Consider the following 20,358-nt stretch of genomic DNA (forward strand, 5'->3'; position numbering starts at 1 on the left):
TTTCCCACCTCTTTGCAGGCTCAATGTGGCTTACAATATATCATGAATAGTGGAAATACATAAGAAAATATACTTTTGGTATTACAGAATGGTCTTGGGTAACATGATAATAGTAGAACATAATAGTAGATTAACAATCAGTTACTAAAAACAATGAATGCGGCAGCTATTTAGCAACAATTGAGAAACGACTCTGAACTACTATGGCAACTTATTTTAATCTTTTCCAGCAGCACTGAATTTTCACGTTGACCAGGACAACATCATTTGAAGATAAGAAAAGATCCCCAGAATCAGCCAGGGTAGAACTACATGGGCATGTGTGTCTACCTCCCACCTTTCAATAGTTCACCTGGGGAAGGTCGCAAGGAAAGGAGGAAGTAATTGGCGGGTCTACAGCCAATTGTGAGGGTGAAGTTTTGACGACATTCTTTAGATTTGTGTGGTGGTGGTGTGGGAGGTTGCTGTTTGTTCTCCTCAGAAAGTAATTTTGTTAAAAAATTTAATTAAAAGGAAATTGGGGTTAATTGCTTTAGCGACTTCCGGTAGTAGCGCAGAGCGGCTTGGTTTGGTTGTGAAAATGAAGTGTTGTTATCTAGTGTACTATAAGAAATAGCACTATATTCACATTCCCTTACATTCTTGGTTTCAGTCATTATGAGACCTTCTCTTTCAAATAATATGAAATGACATTGTAATTTGCAAAGGTTACTGTAATCAACTCCAACAGCAGCAGAGAATGAAAAAAAAAGGGACGAGTCGGGAGTGAAGGTACAGAAAGATGACAAAATTTTGGTCAACAATAGGAGCATCCAATAGCAGCATAACTCCAATTAACTGAGAAGAAATCTATTTGATGAGACTGACATTCCAAAGAAAATGAGAATCCTACAGTTTTCAATATTATTCAGCACAGGACGCTCCATGCATTGCAGACAAGAGCAAGAAGCAAGACAGGCATAATAATTGGCTCTTCCCCCAAAAGAAAGAATCTTTTCTTAAGATGTACAGTTCTATTTTAGATAGAATGTTGAAATCGGCACCAATATATCCAGATTGCGACATATACAATTCCAGGAACTGCTGACATAAAGCATATTCTGAATTACATGCAGGAATACACGGGGCCGATATTCGGACCGAGAGAGGTAGCCGGGCCGCCTCCCGCGGACAACACTGAGCCCAGATATTTAATGCCAGGCTATTTCTGGTGACCAACATTGTATATCTGAGTGCACTGCTGAACTGGCCAAAGATTGTCCCACTATTTTGGCGGCCTAATTTGACTGGAAAACTTAGCTGGTGATGCGCCGCTAAGCACTAACCAGCAATATTCAGCGGGAAACAGAGAGTAGGCCTAAATTATCGGCTATCTACATGGGAAAGGGTTAGTGATGGAGTGCCACAATGATCTGTACTAGGACCTGTGCTGTTTAATATTAATACATAATCTGAAGATAGGAATGATATAAAGTGATCAAATTGGCCAATGACACAAAAATATTCAAAGTTATTGAAATGGCAAATAATTGTGAGGATCTGCAGAAACCTCTTGTGATATTAGGAGACAGGGCATCTAAATGTCAGATGGAATTTAATGTGGACAAAGGCAAGCTAATGCACACAGGAGCCCTTTTTCAAAGGCATGGGAGGGCCTATGTACGTACAGCATGTGTGAAATCGGCACCACCGGCTAGCTAGTGCATGTGCCTGGTGGTAATTCTGAATTTGGTGTGTGTGTAATCCAGCATTAGAAAATAAACTTTCTATTTTCTACTGCGGGCCACTTACCCAGCGGTAAACAGCAGTTGGCTCATGCTGCATGCTTACCACGCGGGTAGCACGTGAGACCTTACTGCTAGGTCAATGGGTGGTCGTAAGGTCTCAAGCCAAAATAGACAAATGCTGGTTTCAATTTTAGCACACATTCATTTTCTGACCTTTTTCCAAGGCCTGGTAAAAAAAAATGGCCCAGTGTGCGCCCAAAACACGAGCTCGCACTACTGCAGGTCACTTTTTACTGCAGTTTAGTAAAAGGACCCTATAGGGAAAAATAATCCAATGATAGATACAAAATGCTGAACTCTGAGTTAGAAGTCACCACCCCAGAAAAAGAACTTGGATTCATTGTGGAAAATTTGTTGACATTTTCAGATCAGTATGCAACAGCTACTAAAAAAGCAAATATAATGTTGAGACTGTTCAAAAAAGGAATAAAGAACAAAACTGAAAATATTATTATACCTATGTATAGGTCCATTGGAATCAGCAGAAACTGTGTTGAAATGGTTCTCATCTTATTAAATGATTGTTTTTTCAGGGTTTATTCAGGTGGTGTCTTTTTCAGTGGATATTTGCTATGTCTGTGGTGTCCCACGGGGCTCCCTATTAGCTCCATCTGTTTTCAATGTTTTTGTAGCTCTTCTGTTATCCCTGATCCAGTTGCCAGGATGCAGCACATATTCCTTTGCTAGGGGTTCTGAACCCGGTCAGGTTTTCAGAAAATGCATCAGATAGATTTGCATACATAGGAGGCAGTGCATGCACATTTATCTCATGCATATTCATTGTGGCTATCATGAAAATCAGACTGGGTAGAGAAATTCTGTCCTATACTGATGGCATCCAAATTTTCTATTCATGTGATCCTGTGACTACATAGCTTTCATTCCCAAATCAGTGTATGGTGAGTTGATTGTAGTACTAAACAATGCATATGAAGCCAATCTCCAAAACTGAAGCAATTTGGTTCAACAGGCTCTCTCTCTCTCCCTTAGGGGGTCTTTTATTTATTTATTTATTGCATTTGCAGTGGCGTAGGAAGGTGGGGCGGTCCGCCCCGGGTGCACGCTGCTGGAGGGGTGTCAGCTCCATTGGTTCCTTGCTCCCTCTGCCCCGGAACAGGTTACTTCCTGTTCCGGGGCAGAGAGAGCAAGGAACCAACGGAGCCGACGCAGCTCCCAGCGACGTGAACTCGGGACGGATCGGCCCGCCCGCCCCTCATTTCTTAGTTTCTTTGTCAATTAAGAATGTGCTCCGGGGGGGGGGGGGGGGAGGGTGCGCTCCGGAGGGGGGGGGGCGCCAAGGGGGGGTGCTGTGCTGCACCTGGGGGGGGGGGTGCACAGCGGTGACCCACCCCGAGTGTCAGCTGCCCTCGCTACAGCTCTGTGCATTTGTATCCTGCATTATCCCACCTAATGGTAGATTCAATGCGACTTATATGGAACAGTGGGGTGGCTACTAGGAATCGAGTAGAGAGTGGAGAAGTGGCCTAATGGTTAGAGTGGTGGACTTTGGTCCTGGGGAAGTGGGTTCGATTCCCACTGCAGGCACAGGCAGCTCCTTGTGACTCTGGGCAAGTCACTTAACCCTCCATTGCCCCAGGTACAACTATGTACCTGTATACAATATGTAAGCCACATTGAACCTGTTATGAGTGGGAAAGCGCAGGGTACAAATGTAACCAAAAAAAAAAAAAAAAACAGCGAGAGTTTGTAGAGATCTCTCGCGGAGGTATTGAGCCAGGTTAAGACCTTAGGAGAATCGCTGTGGTTTATACGCTTCATTGTTAGAGAGTAACATAATCGAATAGGATTAAATCATTGATCAGGCCGGGTTGCTGTTCCAGAGGACAGTAAGTTCGTAGGGTGGGTTGGGTTGTAAATTTTGGAAGGTGTGTTAAGTGTTTCGGTCCCGGTTGGTCGTTGTGAGCTTGTGCCATTTTCTGTTCCCACTCTCTGGTTTATGGGTTGATCTGATTGGTCCGCTGGATGGTTAAGGCTGGTTCATTGGGGATGTGTTTTTTAAACAGATGGGTCTTTAGGTGTTGTCAGAAGGTTAGATAGTTGTCTTTCAGTTTTAGGTCTTTTGGAAGTGTATTCCAGGTTTTGGTACAGATAAAGGAAAAACTAGCTACAAAAGTCAATTTGTATTTGATGTTTTTTTTACAAAGGCCCAGTAATGTTTTTAGTGCATGCTAATGATTAGCATGCGCTAAATGCTGGAGACACCCATAGGAATATATGGGCGTCTCTAGAGTTTAGTGCATGCAAAAACGCTAGCACACCTATGTATAAGGCCCACTTAGTTTCTGTCTCCATTAGAAGTCCTTCCCTTGTGTATCATTCAGAGCTCCATATTCTGGGAGTCTGGTTTGAGTCTGCTTTAAGTTTTAAATCACAGGTCTTTCCCACTATTAAATCATCATTTGTTGCCCTTCATAGAATTCAGGCAGTGAGAAGCATATTATCTTTATCAGATTTGAATATCTTTCTCCACTCTTTAGTCGTATCCAAAATCAGTAACTGAAATGCATTATACAATGGTTTACCAAAGTCGTTACTTTCTCGAATGCAATTAATTCAAAACACTGCTGTTTAAATTGCTTTTAGGAGCTAATAGATATGATCGTCTCTCTTCCCTGGCAGGAAAAACTGACTTGTACTTAGTTATTGCATTAAATTCTTCTGTTGACGTACACAGCTTTGAACACGGATGTCCTTAAGTATGTATCCAATCAGTTGGCAAATTATGTTCTTCTCAGTCCCTTCAGTCCTCCGGCCCTTCTACACTTCACATGAAGTATGATTGTACCTGTTTTGCAGCATTTATTTACCTGGCTCTTACGTTGTAGAATTCCATTCTGCTGTACCTTCATAAGTAGCATTCGCTCTCCGAGTTTAGAGGGTCTTAAAACACAGCGCCTGATTTTCAAAGGATTTATGCACCTAATTATGGGGGTCTTTTACAAAGGTGTGCTAGCACTTTTAGCACATGCTAAAAATTCACAAACGCTGAACACTAAGGGGCCCTCTTACTAAGTTGCTGGGGCCATTTTTGCCACACGCCGAGGCCCTTTTTACTGCAGCAGGTAAAAAGGCGTAAAAAAAAGACATGCCATGTAGTAAGATTGCTGTTATCGCATGGCCATGCAGGGGGGAGCACTTACTGTCATCCACTGAGGTGGTGTTAAGGGCCCCCACGCTAACCTGGCGGTAACCAGGTAGTACATGACGCTGCCTGATTACTGTTGGTTAACACCCTGTGGAAATATTTTTTTAAATATTTCTGCTAGTGCCAGAAATGCCGCATGCTGGGGGTGGAACTACCTCCGGTGCCCATATTGGGCTGACGGTAGCTCCAGATTGGCACGCTGTAAGTCCGCGGGGGGGGGGGGGCTTACCACTGCTTATTAAAAGGGTCCCTAAGATGCCAGTAGGAATATAATGGGTGTCTTAGTGTTTAGTGCATGTTAATTTTTAGCGTGCACTAAAAACACTAGCACACCTTTGTAAAAGGTGCCCTATGAATATTATGCTTCCAAATTAACTTCTTTAAAAATTTACTATGCTTGAGTGCATACATTTGTACTTAAAATTTCACTAAACTCTTAGGGCCCTGTTTACTAAGGTGTGCTAGTGCTTTTAGCATGTGCTAAGATTAGTACGCACTAAACGCTACAGACACCCATAGGAATATATGGGTGTTTTTAGCATTTAGCTTATGCTAATGTTTGGTGCGTGATAAAAATGCTAACATGCCCTTAGCGCAGCTTAGTAAACAGGGCCTTAAATTTAGGGAGCATTAAAAGAGGGTTACAGAAGGGGTGTATTTAAGGCAGGGAAAAGAAGTTAGGAGCTCAGCTTATAAAGTAGATTCAAAATTATTGGCAAATGAATAGCAGCCCTAAATTTATAAAGCATAACTTTTAATCTCCTGAACTAACATGAATTTTCAGCTGAAAACTTAGGGACCCTTTTACTAAGCCGTGGCAAAAAGTGGCCTGCGGCAATGCAAACATGTTGTTTGGGCCCATGATGGGCCATTTTTTGCCGTGTCCTGGAAAAGGGCCTTTTTTAAAGGGGCCAGAAAATGGACATGCAGCAAAAATAAAAACCAGCCCATGTCCATTTTCAGCCTGAGACCTTACGGCCACCCATTGACTTAGCGATGAGGTCTCATGCGCTACCCAGTCAGTAGGCATGCAGCATGTGCACACTGCTGTTTCCTACTGGGTAAGCACCACATGTTGAAAATAGAAAATATTTTGGAGCGTGCTAAATTCAGAATTACTGCCTGGGGGACGCAGTAGCTAGGCGATAATGTCGATTTGGCATGTGCTGGATGCACATAGGCCCTCGTGCGCCTTTGTAAAAGGGTCTCTTAGGCATCTAAATGTGACTGAAAATAGGGCACAAATTAACCAGCCAAACTTAAGAATCAAAGTGGCCCATTTACAAAGTGCCCGACGTGGGCTTACTGCTTGCTACAAAGGAATTACCGCAAAAAGGGTTACCATAGCAACCCGGCAGTAGTTCCCACCACCAGCACATTGTCATTATTTTTGTAGTACCGATGTGTACCCGGCAGTAATCAGGCAGTGCTGTGTGCTGCCCGATTACCACCTGGTTAGCACGGGAGCCCTTACCGCCATCTCAATGGGTGGTGGTAAGTGTTTCACTTGCTGCACAGGCAATTTCCTGAAGAAGAGAAAGACCTACCTTTTACCCACTGTGGTAAAAGGGGCCTCGGCGCACGTGATAAACAAGCGCCAATGTCAGCACAGGCCCTCTTTTGCCGCAGCTTGGTAAAAGAGGCCTAAATTTAGGAGCTCAGCTTTTTTTTTTTCTTGAATATCAGGTCCATGGTTCTTTGATCAGGCCTAGAGATGCCAAGTTACCCAGTTTGAAGCTAGAGAGTTTGGGACAGTCCTGGTTTCAAACTTTCATCCCAGAGTAGTGTGAGATTTGTAGTGCCTGATTCTGCCCTTGAAATCAGTGCTGTAAGTCCCATAATGCACAAGGATGGGGTGCTCAAAAATCTAGGACCGTCCCAAAATCTCCAGCCTGGAGCTGGGTAGCTTGACATCTCTCTAGGCCTTTCCTGAATTTTTAATGGCCACAAAGCTCAGAATTTATCCTGTAGGCACATCCAAGATTCAGCACTTCTCTTTGTTTTTCCTTTTATTTTATTACTTTTTAAATATTTTCCTATATTTTATGAGAATTATATGATAACATATTATAATTGTTGCTTATTTTTTATATGTAAACAATCTTGTAATTATTGCTTGCTTTTATGTTGTCCTTTGTAAACTGCCTTGATAGGTTTTCTTTGAAAAGCAGTCAAGCAAATCTCCGAAATAAAGAAATAAATATGCAAATTGAAACAACGGGGATTTAGTAGCAGCTCCAGAACAACTATCTCAAGAAGGATGGACCAGTTCCATTGCTTCAATTTGCATCTTTATTGATTCAGCAAGGTTTAAGACAAATGTTCTTTTTATCTGAGAAATAGTCTTGCGTACAAATTTTTTAATAGTGTATGCAAATTCTTTGAGAAGTAACACTGTGCAATGGATCGTGCTAGCAATGAGACAAGTTTGTAGTGTAAAACTGCTCTGTTCATTTTAATAACGTTTAAAAAACAACACAAAATGAAAGCACGGCACACTGACATAGGCACAGACACTTACCTCGATCTCTTGGAAGGAACTGTTGATCATTGCAATTAGCATGTTCAGTAGAACAATTACCATAGTGACATTGTATACCCCATAAAGGACATAACCGATGTTCTCAATAAACTTATGCCCGTAATTGATGACAACTGATTTCACTTCTGAAAGTCCAAATATAGCCCAAAACAAGGTCTTAAAACTTTCTTCAACTCTGAAAGTAAAAAAATATAAAGCTAAAACAAACATGCAGTTAATTAGTTGCAGTGTATACAATAATAGCTGCAACTCTATCAGGCTTATTTTTGAAAGAGAAGGGCGCCCATCTTTCAACACAAATTGGGAGATGGGCGTCCTTCTCTCAGGGTCACCTAAATTGGTATAATTGAAAGCTGATTTTGGGCATCCCTAACCGCATCCCATCGCAGGGATGACCAAAGTTCCCGGGGGCGAGTTGGAGGCGTAGCAAAGGCGGGACTGGGGAGTGCCTAACACATGGGCGCCCTCGAGCGATAATGGAAAAAAGAAGGGTGTTCCTGATGAGCACTTGGCCGACTTTACTTGGTCCATTTTTTCTTACGACCAAGCCTCAAAAAGGTGCCTGAACTGACCAGATGACCACCAGAGGGAATCGGGGATGACCTCCCCTGACTCCCCAAGTGGTGACTAACCCCCTCCCCCCCTGAAAAAAACAACTTTAAAAACTTTTTTTGCCAGTCTCAAACATCATACTTGAGTCCATCGCAGCAGTATGCAGGTCCCTGGGGGGAGGAGGTGTGTGTGTGTCAGTGGAGGCATAGCGAAGGCGTGGACGTCCTTCTTTCAAACATTTTGGACATCCTTAAATGCCCTCCCCCCCAGGGACAGCCACATTTCAAGGGAGTGGAGTGGAGGCATGGCCTAGTGGTTAGAGTACTGGTCTTGCAATCCAGAGGTGGCCAGTTCAAATCCCACTGCTGCTACTTGTGATCCAAAATCCAAATAAATAAAGGGGGTGTCTGAGGCATAGCAAAGGCATGGACGTCCTTCTCACAGAAACATCAACATTTTGGACATCCTCAACTGCCCACGGAGGAATAGCTAAGGCGCCTAAACTGCCCATCGCAGGGATGCAGGAATAGCTACGGCGCCTAACACTTGGACGTCCTTCACCCATACTCAAAAAAAAAAGATGTCCCTGATGAGCACTTGGATGTTTTCACCTGGACCTGTGTTTTTTTAAGGTTGTAGATGGCTATTTGGCATGCGCAGAGCAGACACGCAGAACCAGGTGAGTTACTCATTTGCATGCGATTTCCTTCATGCATGCCCGTTCCTTTCCGAATCGCTAAGGGATCGGTAAGAAAAGGGCTTTTTCCGTTCAGTTAGTGCATCAGTTAGTCCACTGCAGTGCCCCTAGGGTGCCCGGTTGGTGTCCTGGCATGTTAGGGGGACCAGTACACTATAAATGCTTGCTCCTCCCAATACCAAATGAGTTGGATTTGGTCATTTTTGAGATGGGCGTCCTTGGTTTCCATTATCACCAAAAATCGGGGACGACCATCTCTAAGGTCGACCTAAATGTTAAGATTTGGGCGTCCACGACCGTATTATCGAAACGAAAGATGGACGCCCATCTTGTTTTGATAATACGGGTTTCCCCGCCCCTTCGTGGGACGTCCTGCGAGGACGCCCTCAGGAAAACTTGGGCGCCCCGTTCAATTATGCCCCTCCACATAAACACCCAGGGTTTTAGAAAGAGGATAGAGAATTTCATGTGATTGGATAACAACTGAAAGAAACTGGGACTTTGTCCCAGAAACAACCTACATAAGAAAAGGAGAGACTGTATGGATGGGATTGCAAGAAAATCAAGCTTTTAATACCCTAAGAGTCACAAATAAATCTCATCAAAACAGTGGTGCAAAACTATGCACAAAAATATGTATTATTCAAGCACTGTCAATAAATGCACACAGACCCAAAATTACTAAACTGATATCTGCAAACAGAGTCTAAGCAAGGACTTCCCCTGATCTGGAAGCTAGCTGAATTAAAGAAAACTTTGAACATAAGAATAGCCATATTGGGTCAGACCAATTGTCCATCTAGCCTAGTATCCTGCTTCCAACAGTGGCCAATCCAGGTCACAAGTACCTGGCAGAAACCCAATCAGTAGCAACATTCCATGCTACCAGTCCTGGGGCAAACAGTGGCTTCACCCCATGTCCATCTGAATAACAGACTATGGACATAAATACAGTATCTGAGTGTGTATATACAAAGAGAAGCCACAGAGACTCAGCTGCAGATTAGTATAAAGGTTAAGTCTTATCTATGCATATCCTCAGCTTGCTGATGCACCACAAAGTAAAACAAATCCAAGCAAAAGCATTAAAGATTAGTGTCAGATCATACAAGGAAAAGAAAATTCATCTGTATGCAATGAAATGAAGTTTAAAAGTCTGCTCAAAGTAATGAGATGTCACTTTTTTTCTTGAATACAAGGAACTTTTCTTCTTGTGTGGAGGGGCATTTTCAATAAAAGTCTGATTTTGAACGTTTTGCTAATATCCAAAAACTGAGTGGTGAACATAGCCATTTTGGAACCTGAAAAAGTCTATTTGGTTCAAAAATCGCCCTTTTCCTCAATGTTTTGTGCTCAGTGTGTTTTTCTTTTGGGACCTTTTTGGAAAGTAAAACATCCAAGAGAAAAACGCCCAAAAAACAGCCATTGGGATGACGGGGGGGGGGCCATCATTCTTAGTAGACTGGCAACACAGACCATCCTAGCAGAGTAGTGAAGCACCCTACCAGCTCATTTTCGAAAGTGATCGCCGGCCATCTTCCAACATAAATCGGGAGATGGCCAGCGATCTCCTGAACCCGGCCAAATCGGTATAATCGAAAGCCGATTTTGGCCGGGTTCAACTGCTTTCTGTCACGGAGCCGGCGAAATATCAAGGGTGCGTGTTGGTAGGGTAGTGAAGGTGAGACAGGGGCGTGCTCACGAGATGGCCGGCTTAGCCCAATAATGAAAAAAAAAGCCAGGCTTGTAGAGCATTTTGCCGGCTGTACTTGGTCCCTTTTTTTTCCCACGACCAAGCTTAAAAAATGAGCCCCAACTGACCAAATGACCACTGGAGGGAATCGGGGATGACCTCCCCTTACTCCCCCAGTTGTCACCAACCCCCTCCCACCCCCCAAAAAAATTTAAAAACATTTTTTTGCCAGCCTCAAATGTCATACCCAGCTCCATGACAGCAGTATGCAGGTCCCTGGAGCAGTTTTTAGTGGGTGCAGTGCACTTCAGACAGGTGGACCCAGGTCCATCCCCTCCTACCTGTTCCACTTGTGGTGGTAAATGAGAGCCCTCCAAAACCCACCCAAACCTCACTATACCCACATGTAGGTGCCCCCTTCACTCATAAGGGCTATGGTAATGGAGTAGAGTTGTGGGGAGTGGGTTTTGGGGGGATTTGGGGGGCTCAGCACCCAAGGTAAGGGAGCTATGCACCTGGGAGCTATTTTAATGTTTTTTTTATTTTTAGAAGTTCCCCCTAGAGTGCCCGGTTGGTATCCTGGCATGTGAGGGGGACCATTGCACTACAAATGCTGGCTCCTTCCATTACCAAATGCCTTGGATTTCGCCGGGTTTGAGATGGCCGGGCCCGGTTTCCATTATGGCTGAAATCCGATGCCGGCCATCTCAAATCCGGCGAACTCTGACATTTGGCCGGGCCCAACCGTATTAGCGAAGCAAAAGGTGGCCGGCCATCTTTTTCAAAAATACGGTTGGCTCCGCCCGCTTACGGCGCCAGCCCCAAAGATGGCCGGCCAGCTATTTTGCCGACGCCATTCGATTATGCCCCTCCTAGGGTGCACTGCAGTGGACTTCACATAAAAAGTCCCAGGTGCAAATCTCACCATAACTCCTTATATTTTATGATGAGCCCTCCAGGAGCAGAAAATACCTAATGTACCTCACTGTACACCACTACAATAGCTCTCAAGTTTGCAGGTGTCACCTATATGTAGGTACAGTGGGTATTTAGTGTATTTTGGAGGGCTCGCACATTCTACCACAAGTATACCAGTTAGAACGGGTTATGGGCCTGGGTCCTCTTCTATACAGTCCATTGCACTGACTACGAGGCTACTACTGTGACTTGCTTGCTGTTCTAATAGGAATGGCCATCTTATATGAAATTGTTATACAGCCTGCTCTGTACTGTCACATTTTAGCGGGCTGGGATGGGGTCAGTGACCTCTGGGGATTAAGGAAGGGTTATGCCTTAATCCCTTCAGTAGTCATTTAGAGAACATTTTGGTCACTTAGCTGTGATTGAAACAGGTCTAGCCATAATTTTTTAAATTTTGGCCCTAGATGTTTTCGTTTTGTTCCATTATTGCAGAAAAACATCCATCTTTTGGGGCTGTCCATGTCTTGTCCAAAACATGTCCCCTTGAAATATGGACAAACTGTGGAGCAAAACATCTAAAATCAGGGAGCTGAATATCGCAACGTGGATGCTTTTGAGAGAAAAACATCCTTCTGCCACCTTATGACGTTTTTTGGACATGTTTTTATTTTGAAAATTAGCCCCTAAAGGTCTTAAGAGCAGTGTGTTCCAGAACACTGGATCAGCCAAATTAAATATTGTAGCCAGAGTTTTCAAGCAAATAATATAGTTTTGTGGGATAGACAACTGAAAGACCTTTATTTTGTGACTGAAGCACACAAGATGGATTACTAATCATTTCTTTAAAGTACTGCAGTGCTATGATTTCAAAAATCATAATTATGATCTAAAACTTGATTCTTCAAATATAGGGGAATCATTGCAATGCACACAGTTTAGAAATAACATGTTCAGATATCTGTCATCCCATTAGCATCCGGGCAGCAGCATTTTGAACTAGCTGTAGTGCCCTCAAGAAAATGCCAGCAAGCAAAAATATAAGGAGCTACAGAAATCAATTGCAGAACACCACACTCTTAACTCCCTCCCAGTGGGGTAATGCCTAAATCAACACTACCTCTATTTTAGGAAGCAGTGAAAAACTGGCTCTTCTCTCAAGCCTTTAATACAGGTACATAAATACTTAAGCATCGCCATGCTGGGACAGACCAAGGGTCCATCGAGCCCAGCACCCTGTCACCAACAGCGGCCAAAAGAACAAGCAATTTGTCCCGCCCCTCCTAGAAATACTGTATTATTCCCTCGTCCATGCAATAACATTCTATGGCTTTTTCCTCCAGGAAGCCATCCAACCCTTTTTTGAAGTCTGCTAAGTTAACCGCCTTAACCACCTTTTCCGGCAGCGAATTACAGAGTTTACGCGTTGAGTGAAGAAAAATTTCCTCTGATTTGATATACACTCACTACGCACCTGAACTAGATTTCTGGATACCATAGTTGGGATTCTTTAACTGGTGTCCACAGATAAGTACTAAAATGATGCGCGCTAAGCTTGAATTCTATAAAGGCAGTTCTGCATGGAGCTTTCATTTTCATGCTTAGCTTTAGGCGTGAGCGTTTATACTGCCAAGGGCTGACGTAAACGCTTGCATGTAACTACTGTCAGGCATGGAAATAGAAAAGTATTCTAGAATTTTGTGCCTGAAGCCTGGGAAAGCCCTTGGCCCACCCGTGCCCCTCCTTTGGTCACACCCCCTTTGGAGTTGTGTGCGAGATGAATTGGGCACTCAGGTTATAGAATAGGTGCGTATTGCAGATCTGCATGTAACAGGTAATTGGTACCAATTAGCACTTAAGGCCAATTATTAATTGTTATCACCAATTTAGCCAATTACTTTAGGCGCACATCTATGATCTACATTCAAAATTGTGTGCCAGACTTTGGGTGACCTATACAGAATATGGAGGTATACTCATATCTTATTCAATTGTACGAATAATTTGCCCTCTCATCTATTTACCTCAATGACTTTGTACTACCCAATCTTGTCCCATCGATAAATCTCAACTGCACTTGCCCCTTGGTTACCTATTAAGATGCTTCATTATACTGCATTGTTTGAACAGCATTAGCATCATAGCCATGCTATCTGAATGTTCAAAAAGTTGCCAATCAAGATGTTTCATTTGTATTGTTCAGACATTGTGATTATCATATCTGTTAAATGCTGCCTATTATAGTATCATTTGTATCCTGCTGACATTCTATCATATTTCTGTTTTACAGTGCAGTTAGATGCTTATATTTCTAATACTGTATCATGTTAGTCCCAGTGGCATAGCCACAGGTGGGCCTGGGTGGGCCGGGGCCCACCCACTTAGGGCTCAGGCCCACCCAACAGTACCACATGTTTAGTGGTAGCTGGTGGGGATCCCAAGGCCAGCCAGCTGAAGACTTCCCCCTAATGGTAACGAAAACACTACTCTCCACAATACCAGCACATACGCATGCTCAGTTTTCAGTGCATGCGTACTGCAGAGTGCCATGGTGGAAAGAAGCATTTCCCCGCAAGCTGAGATATTTTTGTTGGTGGTGGTTGGGGGGGGGGGGGGGGGGAGAGCACTTGGTGCCCACCCACTTCTTGCCTAGGCCCACCCAAAATATGTAGTCTGGCTACGCCCCTGGTTAGTCCTATCAGTAGGATTCAATTTGCCATCTCCAAGTTTACCTTATTGATTGTATTTGGTTATTTTACTATTGTTATGCTGTTGACAAAATTGTAAGTTTTATGTGAAGCTGTACATTGCCCTGGATGAATCTCTTCATAAAGGCAGTTAATAAATCCCACTAAATAATTTGGTAAATAAATATATAAAAGGCATGTCCTAAAGCAAAGGAGGAAGTGATTCAATCACATGTGCAAGTAATTTCTTCTTCACTTCCATCTGTGATACATCATGGGCATGGATTTTGTTGTTGTTAATGTTTTGGATTTAGCTCAAAACATTTCAATACCAGTTCAAGGTGAGTTACATTCATATACAGGAGGTATTTTCCTGTCCTCAACATCCTGCTGCATTTCACTAAGGTTCTGAAAGGCCCTATTCAAGAACCATTTTTTCCACTGCAGAGAAGGGGGAAAGCCTTTTTTTGAACATTTTTAATGTGCCACCCATTGTAGCATTATGGGGACAATTCTATAACTTGGCACCTCCTAACAGAGACGCCAGAACACTAGACATATCCCTGCCTGTGTCTCGGTCTCTGTGCATGCTCCTCTTCCAAATACAGCTTATGTAAGTTACAGGTATATTTGCAGAATAATGTTTAGGCAGAATACTGGCATATACAGGGTGAAGCAAAAAAAAAAAATTTTAATCCCCTAGAGGTTTTTGCTGTTTTCTCAGCAACTGCTTGGAATTTCAGTGTGAAATTTTAAAGCTTTAATTGTTGTTACCGATCTACGTTGATGTGTTGAGTGGAATGAGATCTTTAAACAAATTGGACTTTTTAGGTGAACACCCAGCAATTTTTGCCCATTCAAAAATATTTGCACTGTAAAACTAAAAACAAGTAGTGGGAATTGGATCAGGCTCTTCAAAACAGGCATTTCACATGCTATCCATACTTTTTTTTTCACTCATCAACGGTCTTTTTAAAGACCAGCTTATGTTTATTTTGCAAGACGTATAGCTAATGATAGATGTGATTGTCAAATATGGAAACATGGTACAGTGTCGAGTCATCTTAAATAACGTCTTTAATTTCACATTGAGAGTCCCAAGTCTGTTTTCAAGAGCCTGATCCAGTTCCCACTCCTTGTTTTTGGCTTTGTCTATCCCGTGGGAATTTGGTGTTCTCGGCACTGTAAAACTAACATTATTTGGAAAAAAACGGGGTACCAGCTTACTGTTAATGACATCACAGTGACATTGACTTTTGTCTGGAGAGCAATGTTGGAAGCTTATCACAAGCTCCACCCAAAACGACAAGCAACTGACAAACTCAAGGAAGCACTGTAGATGATCTGGGACAGCCTGCCACAGGGTCCCATGGAAAAGGCTGTTAACAACTTCTCAAAGTGACTGAAGGCCTGTTTAAAAGCTGGGGGTGGACACTTGGCATTCACACTGACTGCAAATTTCTGACATCTGACACATTGTTAATTGTACCATTTCAATGATGTTATTTTAGTCTGTTTTATCTCGTCCACTTATAATGTGCAAAAATCACTAGGTAGTAACATTAAAATGTCAGTAACATGAACATAGCTTAAGATAATTAAACGTTGTTTAATAGTAGTACAAAAGCATAATGACTAAATAATTATGTAAAATTTCTCGTTGAAATTCAAAGCAGTTGCTGAGATGGCAAAAAACTCTAGGGGGTTACTTTTTTTTTTTCCTCACCCAGTACATGTTAAATGCACACATATATGTATAAATGTTAGTTCTATTTTATCTGATTTCCCCCATGGGTAACATGCAGGTAAACAATTAGAATAATGGCACATCTAATATAATAATTCGCACCTCCAACGTTCTGAAGCTGACTCCATGGCAGTTAAGCCGTGTAGTGTTCGTAGGGTTCGTAATCGCCCAGGGAAAGAAATGCGACGTCAGAAGGAGAAGGGACCAACCACAGGCCTCACACTCGTTCTCAGTGCCCCGCACTCTTAGGGAAGCGAAGGCTACATATAATATTCACCCACCGGAAGTTCGTTCCCTCCCTCCGAATTCCAGGGTCATCATCCGTCCCCCCTCCCCTCCCAGTTCCAGCATCCCCCTTTCCTCCCTTCTAATTCCAGGCTCCCTCCCTCCGAATTTTAACAATCATCCTGACTTACCTCACGCGGTAAAAATCGTGCAGGCTCGGCACTTACTTCAGTTTTCCCTTCTCTGTCTTTCAGCTCTGGTCCCGCCCTTGCGGAAACAGGAAATGAGGGCGGGACCATAGCTGAGAGACAGAGAAGAGAAAACTGAAGTAAGTGCCGAGCAGTGGCGTACCAAGGGGGGGACGGTGGGGGCGGTCCGCCCTGGGTGGACGCCGCTGGGGAGTGCTGCGGCGCGCGCCTGCTCTGAGTTCACTGACTTCGCGCGTTCGCTGCAGCTCCCTCTGCCCTGGAACAGGTTACCTCCTGTTCCAGGTCAGAGGGAGCTGCAGCGAACGCGCGAAGTCAGGGAACTCTAAGCAGGCGCGCGCTGCGGCACCCCCCAGTGGCGTGCACCCGTGGGGGTCCGCGCTGCATCGAGGGGGTGCTGCACCCAGGGGGGGGGGTCCGCGCTGCATCAGGGGGGTGCTGCACCTGGGGGGGCGGGGCGCTGCCCCGGGTGTCCGCCCCCTAGGAACGCCACTGGTGCCGAGCCTGCACGCTTTTTACCACTGCTGCCAGCCACCATAACCCCGACGAGGTAAGTCAGGATGCCTTTTAAAATTTGGAGGGAGGGGGCCTGGAACTGGAAGGAAGGGAGGGAGAGACGACAACTGGGAAGAAGAGAGGGGGGACCCTGGAACTGGGAGGGAGGGAGGGGGGACCCTGGAATTTCCCTTAAAAACATTAATGGCAGAAGGGCTTTTTTTTACTAGTTCACTCATAAATGCCAAAATTCCACCTAAGTTCTATTGGTAGATATGTGCCTAACTTACATAGCACATACTTTACAGGTAGATATACATATGGGTAGAGTCTGGGCAAGACCCACACTTACAGGATGTCAAAAGGAAGCTAGTGGTAAAACTCATACTTTGAGAAAACCAGAGAAAGCATATTTTGAACTGCAGTGATTAGTTTATGCTGCCATGTAAACTGTCATAAAAGGGGCCCTTTACAGCAGAGGTCTCCAACCTCGGCCCTCGCCTGGTCGGGTTTTTTAGGATTTCCCAATGAGTATGCATGAGATCTGTTTGCATACGATACAGACGGTGCATGCAAATAGAGCTCATGCATATTCACTGGAGAAATCCTGAAAAACAGACTGGATTACAGCCCTCGAGGACCAAGGTTGGACAACCCTGCTGTACAGCACTTAGTTCAAGTAGGATTACTGGTATGTATAGCACTTGCTTCCCCAAAGGTCAACTATGCCAATTTCGATAAAAATGTCACTTGCATCTTTTTGCCACTAGAGAGCAACATAGAATGCAAATGTCACCAGAATATGTGCTTGAATATTTACACTTGCTCTATGGCTGGCATAACGGCTTGTGCCTAAGCACGTATGTACATATAAACCTGATTATACTTGTATTCTATAAAGGAAAGTAGATGCCAACTTTCCTTTTTAAATTAGGTGCCCTCTGGGTGCCTACATATGGCCAGGGCCACCAAGAGATATAGCCAAGCACGGGGCAGAGCTGGACCACCACAAGCCACCCCCCGCCCCCCCCCCCACACACACTCGCACCACCACTCCCACCCACACCCTTACTTTTCTGTCTTTGCCTCCAAGAGGGGGCCAGGGACTAGCACCAGTAAGCCGCTTCCTGAGTACCTGCTCCCATGGTCTGTCTTCTCCTGCTCCTGTCCGTTCCGGGAGTCGGGACCCAGATGATTACATTAATGCGATATCACGCTAATGCAATCATCCAAGTCCTGGGTGGCACGCAGGAGCAGGGAAGGACAGACCTGGAGGCAGGCAGCAAGAAGAAGCCTGCCGGCGGTCCTGCCCCCTCCCCCCCCTTGGAGGCCAAGCCCGGGAAATTTTGCCCCTCCCCCCCCCCCGACAGCCCTGCATATGGCTGCATATTTATACAATTACTCCCTATTTGCCAGGGCTGATTTCTTCAAATTCATATCAGAAGCAATACATGTCTAGTTTTACTTCATATTGCAGGGGATTTACTGTAAACGGTCATTAAAACCACTTAATGGATGATTAATGTGTTTACACAATTATTGAATCAGCTCCATTACAACAGATTTCAACAATAATTTTATATACACTGAGCAGCAGTCAAGCTAATCAGCTTCTTTCATGATAGGTCAAAATTTCATAATTCTAAATTCATCATTAAAAAATTAAATATTCTTCCTCCTGACATTTCCTGTGTATACACAGCTACACTTATGACTCAGCCATGAAACTGTCATTCCTTGTTTGGTGTTAGTCTTATTAAACCAAATAATTTAGTATAAATATGTTCTATTTTGTAGATTTGTATTTTTCCCAAATGTTCACTACGATATAAGAACACAAGAATAACCATATTGGGTCAGACCAACGGTCCATCTAGCCCAGTATCCTGCTTCCAGCAGTGGACAATCCAGGTCACAAGTACCTGGCAGAAACCCAAATAGTAGCAACATTCCATGCTACCAATCCCAGGGCAAGCAGTGGCTTCTCCCATGTCCATCTCAATAACAGACTATGGATTTTTCCTCCAGGAACTTGTCCAAATCTTTTTTAAATCCAGATAGGGCAAGCAGTGGCTTCTCCCATGGCCATCTCAATAAAAGACTATGGACTTTTCCTCCAGGAACTTGTCCAAACCTTTTTTAAATCCGGATATGCTAACATCCTCCAGCAACAAGTTCCAGAGCTTAACTATTCTTTGAGTGAAAAAATATTTCCTCCTATTTTTTTTTAAGTATTTCCTTGTAACTCCACTGAGTGTCTGCTGGTCTTTGTACTTTTTGAAACAGTAAAAAAAAAATCGATTCACTTTTACCCATTCTACACCACTCAGGATTTTATAGACTTCAATCATATCCCCCCCTCAGCCTTCTCTTTTCCAAGCTGAAGAGCTCTAACCTCTATAGCCTTTCCTCATACGGGAGGAGTTCCATCCACTTTATCATTTTGGTCGCTTTTCTTTGAACCTTTAATAATTCCTCTATATCTTTTTTGAGATACAGAGACCAGAATTGGAATATTTGACTCAATTCCCTCATTAACATATAGGCAACTCCCACCCCACCCCCATTTCATCCTGACTGAGCCGCAACTCTTGCCTCTCTGCTCTTCCTCAGGTTCTCTCCCTTTCTACTAATCCTACGATTACTTTATTTTGACATTACTGCTTTTTTTCCTAAGTCTGGCATTCCTTTCTACTCAAGATTTTATGTAAACTGTCTTGTCTGGTAAGTCTTGAAATTTGATATAGCAAACAAACAATCAATTAGGATAAGAGAGTACCAGTTTGGCATAGCAGTGCAGTCTTTGTCCATTCTTCTTATATGTGTGGATTGCAGTCTTCAAAGCCTTGCCATAGATTCCCTATTGGATTCAGGTCTGAGCTTTGATTGGCCACTCAAGGACATTCACTGCCTTCTTGCTGAGCTCTCCAGCACTGCTTTTGCTTAGTATCACTGTTCTGCTGAAAGGTGAAAGTTCTCCTCAGTTCTAGGTCTGTCAAACAGATTTTCTTGCTGGTTCTGCCTGCACTTTGCATTATCCCTCAATCTTTACAAGTTTCCCTGTCCACAGTTGCACAGGAACCCCACAACTGATTGATGCAACACTGTGTTTTACTGGAGGGATAACATTAGCAGGCCAGTGCTACTCTAACCGCACATATCACTTAGCACCAGGGCCGTGCCAAGGGTCTCTGGTGCCCCCCTGCAGACTATCAGTTGGCGCCGCCCCCCCCCCCCCCCCCCCCCACCAGTTTGGCACAAGATGCAAAGGAAATAGGAGCTGAAAGATGGAGTGCAGATCTTTTCAAGAAGGCATACCGTAATCATCCATCTTAAACACTAAATAATAACACTACACAGGATCTATCCCTCCCCATCTTCAAATCCTTGCTTAAAGTCCACCTCTTCAATGTTGCTTTCGGCACCTAACCATTGGACTAACCAGGAAACCCAGATTGCCCCAATTTGATTGACTGCATTCTTGTCCCTTAAGATTGTAAGCTCCTTTGAGCAGGGACTGTCCTTCTTTGTTAACTTGTACAGCGCTGCATAACCATAGTAGCGCTTTAGAAATGTTAAATAGTAGTAGTACTATACAAAACCGAAAGCCTATCACATGATTGATTACTCTCCTTGCTACCTA

General features: G+C 43.8%; 1 protein-coding gene across 1 annotated transcript in view; it reads right to left on the bottom strand.

Annotated features, from left to right (window-relative positions):
* The window catches only part of TRPC6 (transient receptor potential cation channel subfamily C member 6), a 191,509-nt gene that overhangs the window by 22,902 nt on the left and 148,249 nt on the right, over nucleotides 1-20,358 (bottom strand). The window contains exon 8 of the mRNA XM_030200228.1: nucleotides 7,475-7,670. Coding sequence (XP_030056088.1) covers nucleotides 7,475-7,670 — 196 coding nt within the window. The remainder of the gene's footprint in view (nucleotides 1-7,474; nucleotides 7,671-20,358) is intronic.

The sequence above is a fragment of the Microcaecilia unicolor genome, chromosome 4, assembly GCF_901765095.1.
Source record: "Microcaecilia unicolor chromosome 4, aMicUni1.1, whole genome shotgun sequence".
NCBI classification, from domain to species: Eukaryota; Metazoa; Chordata; class Amphibia; order Gymnophiona; family Siphonopidae; genus Microcaecilia; species Microcaecilia unicolor.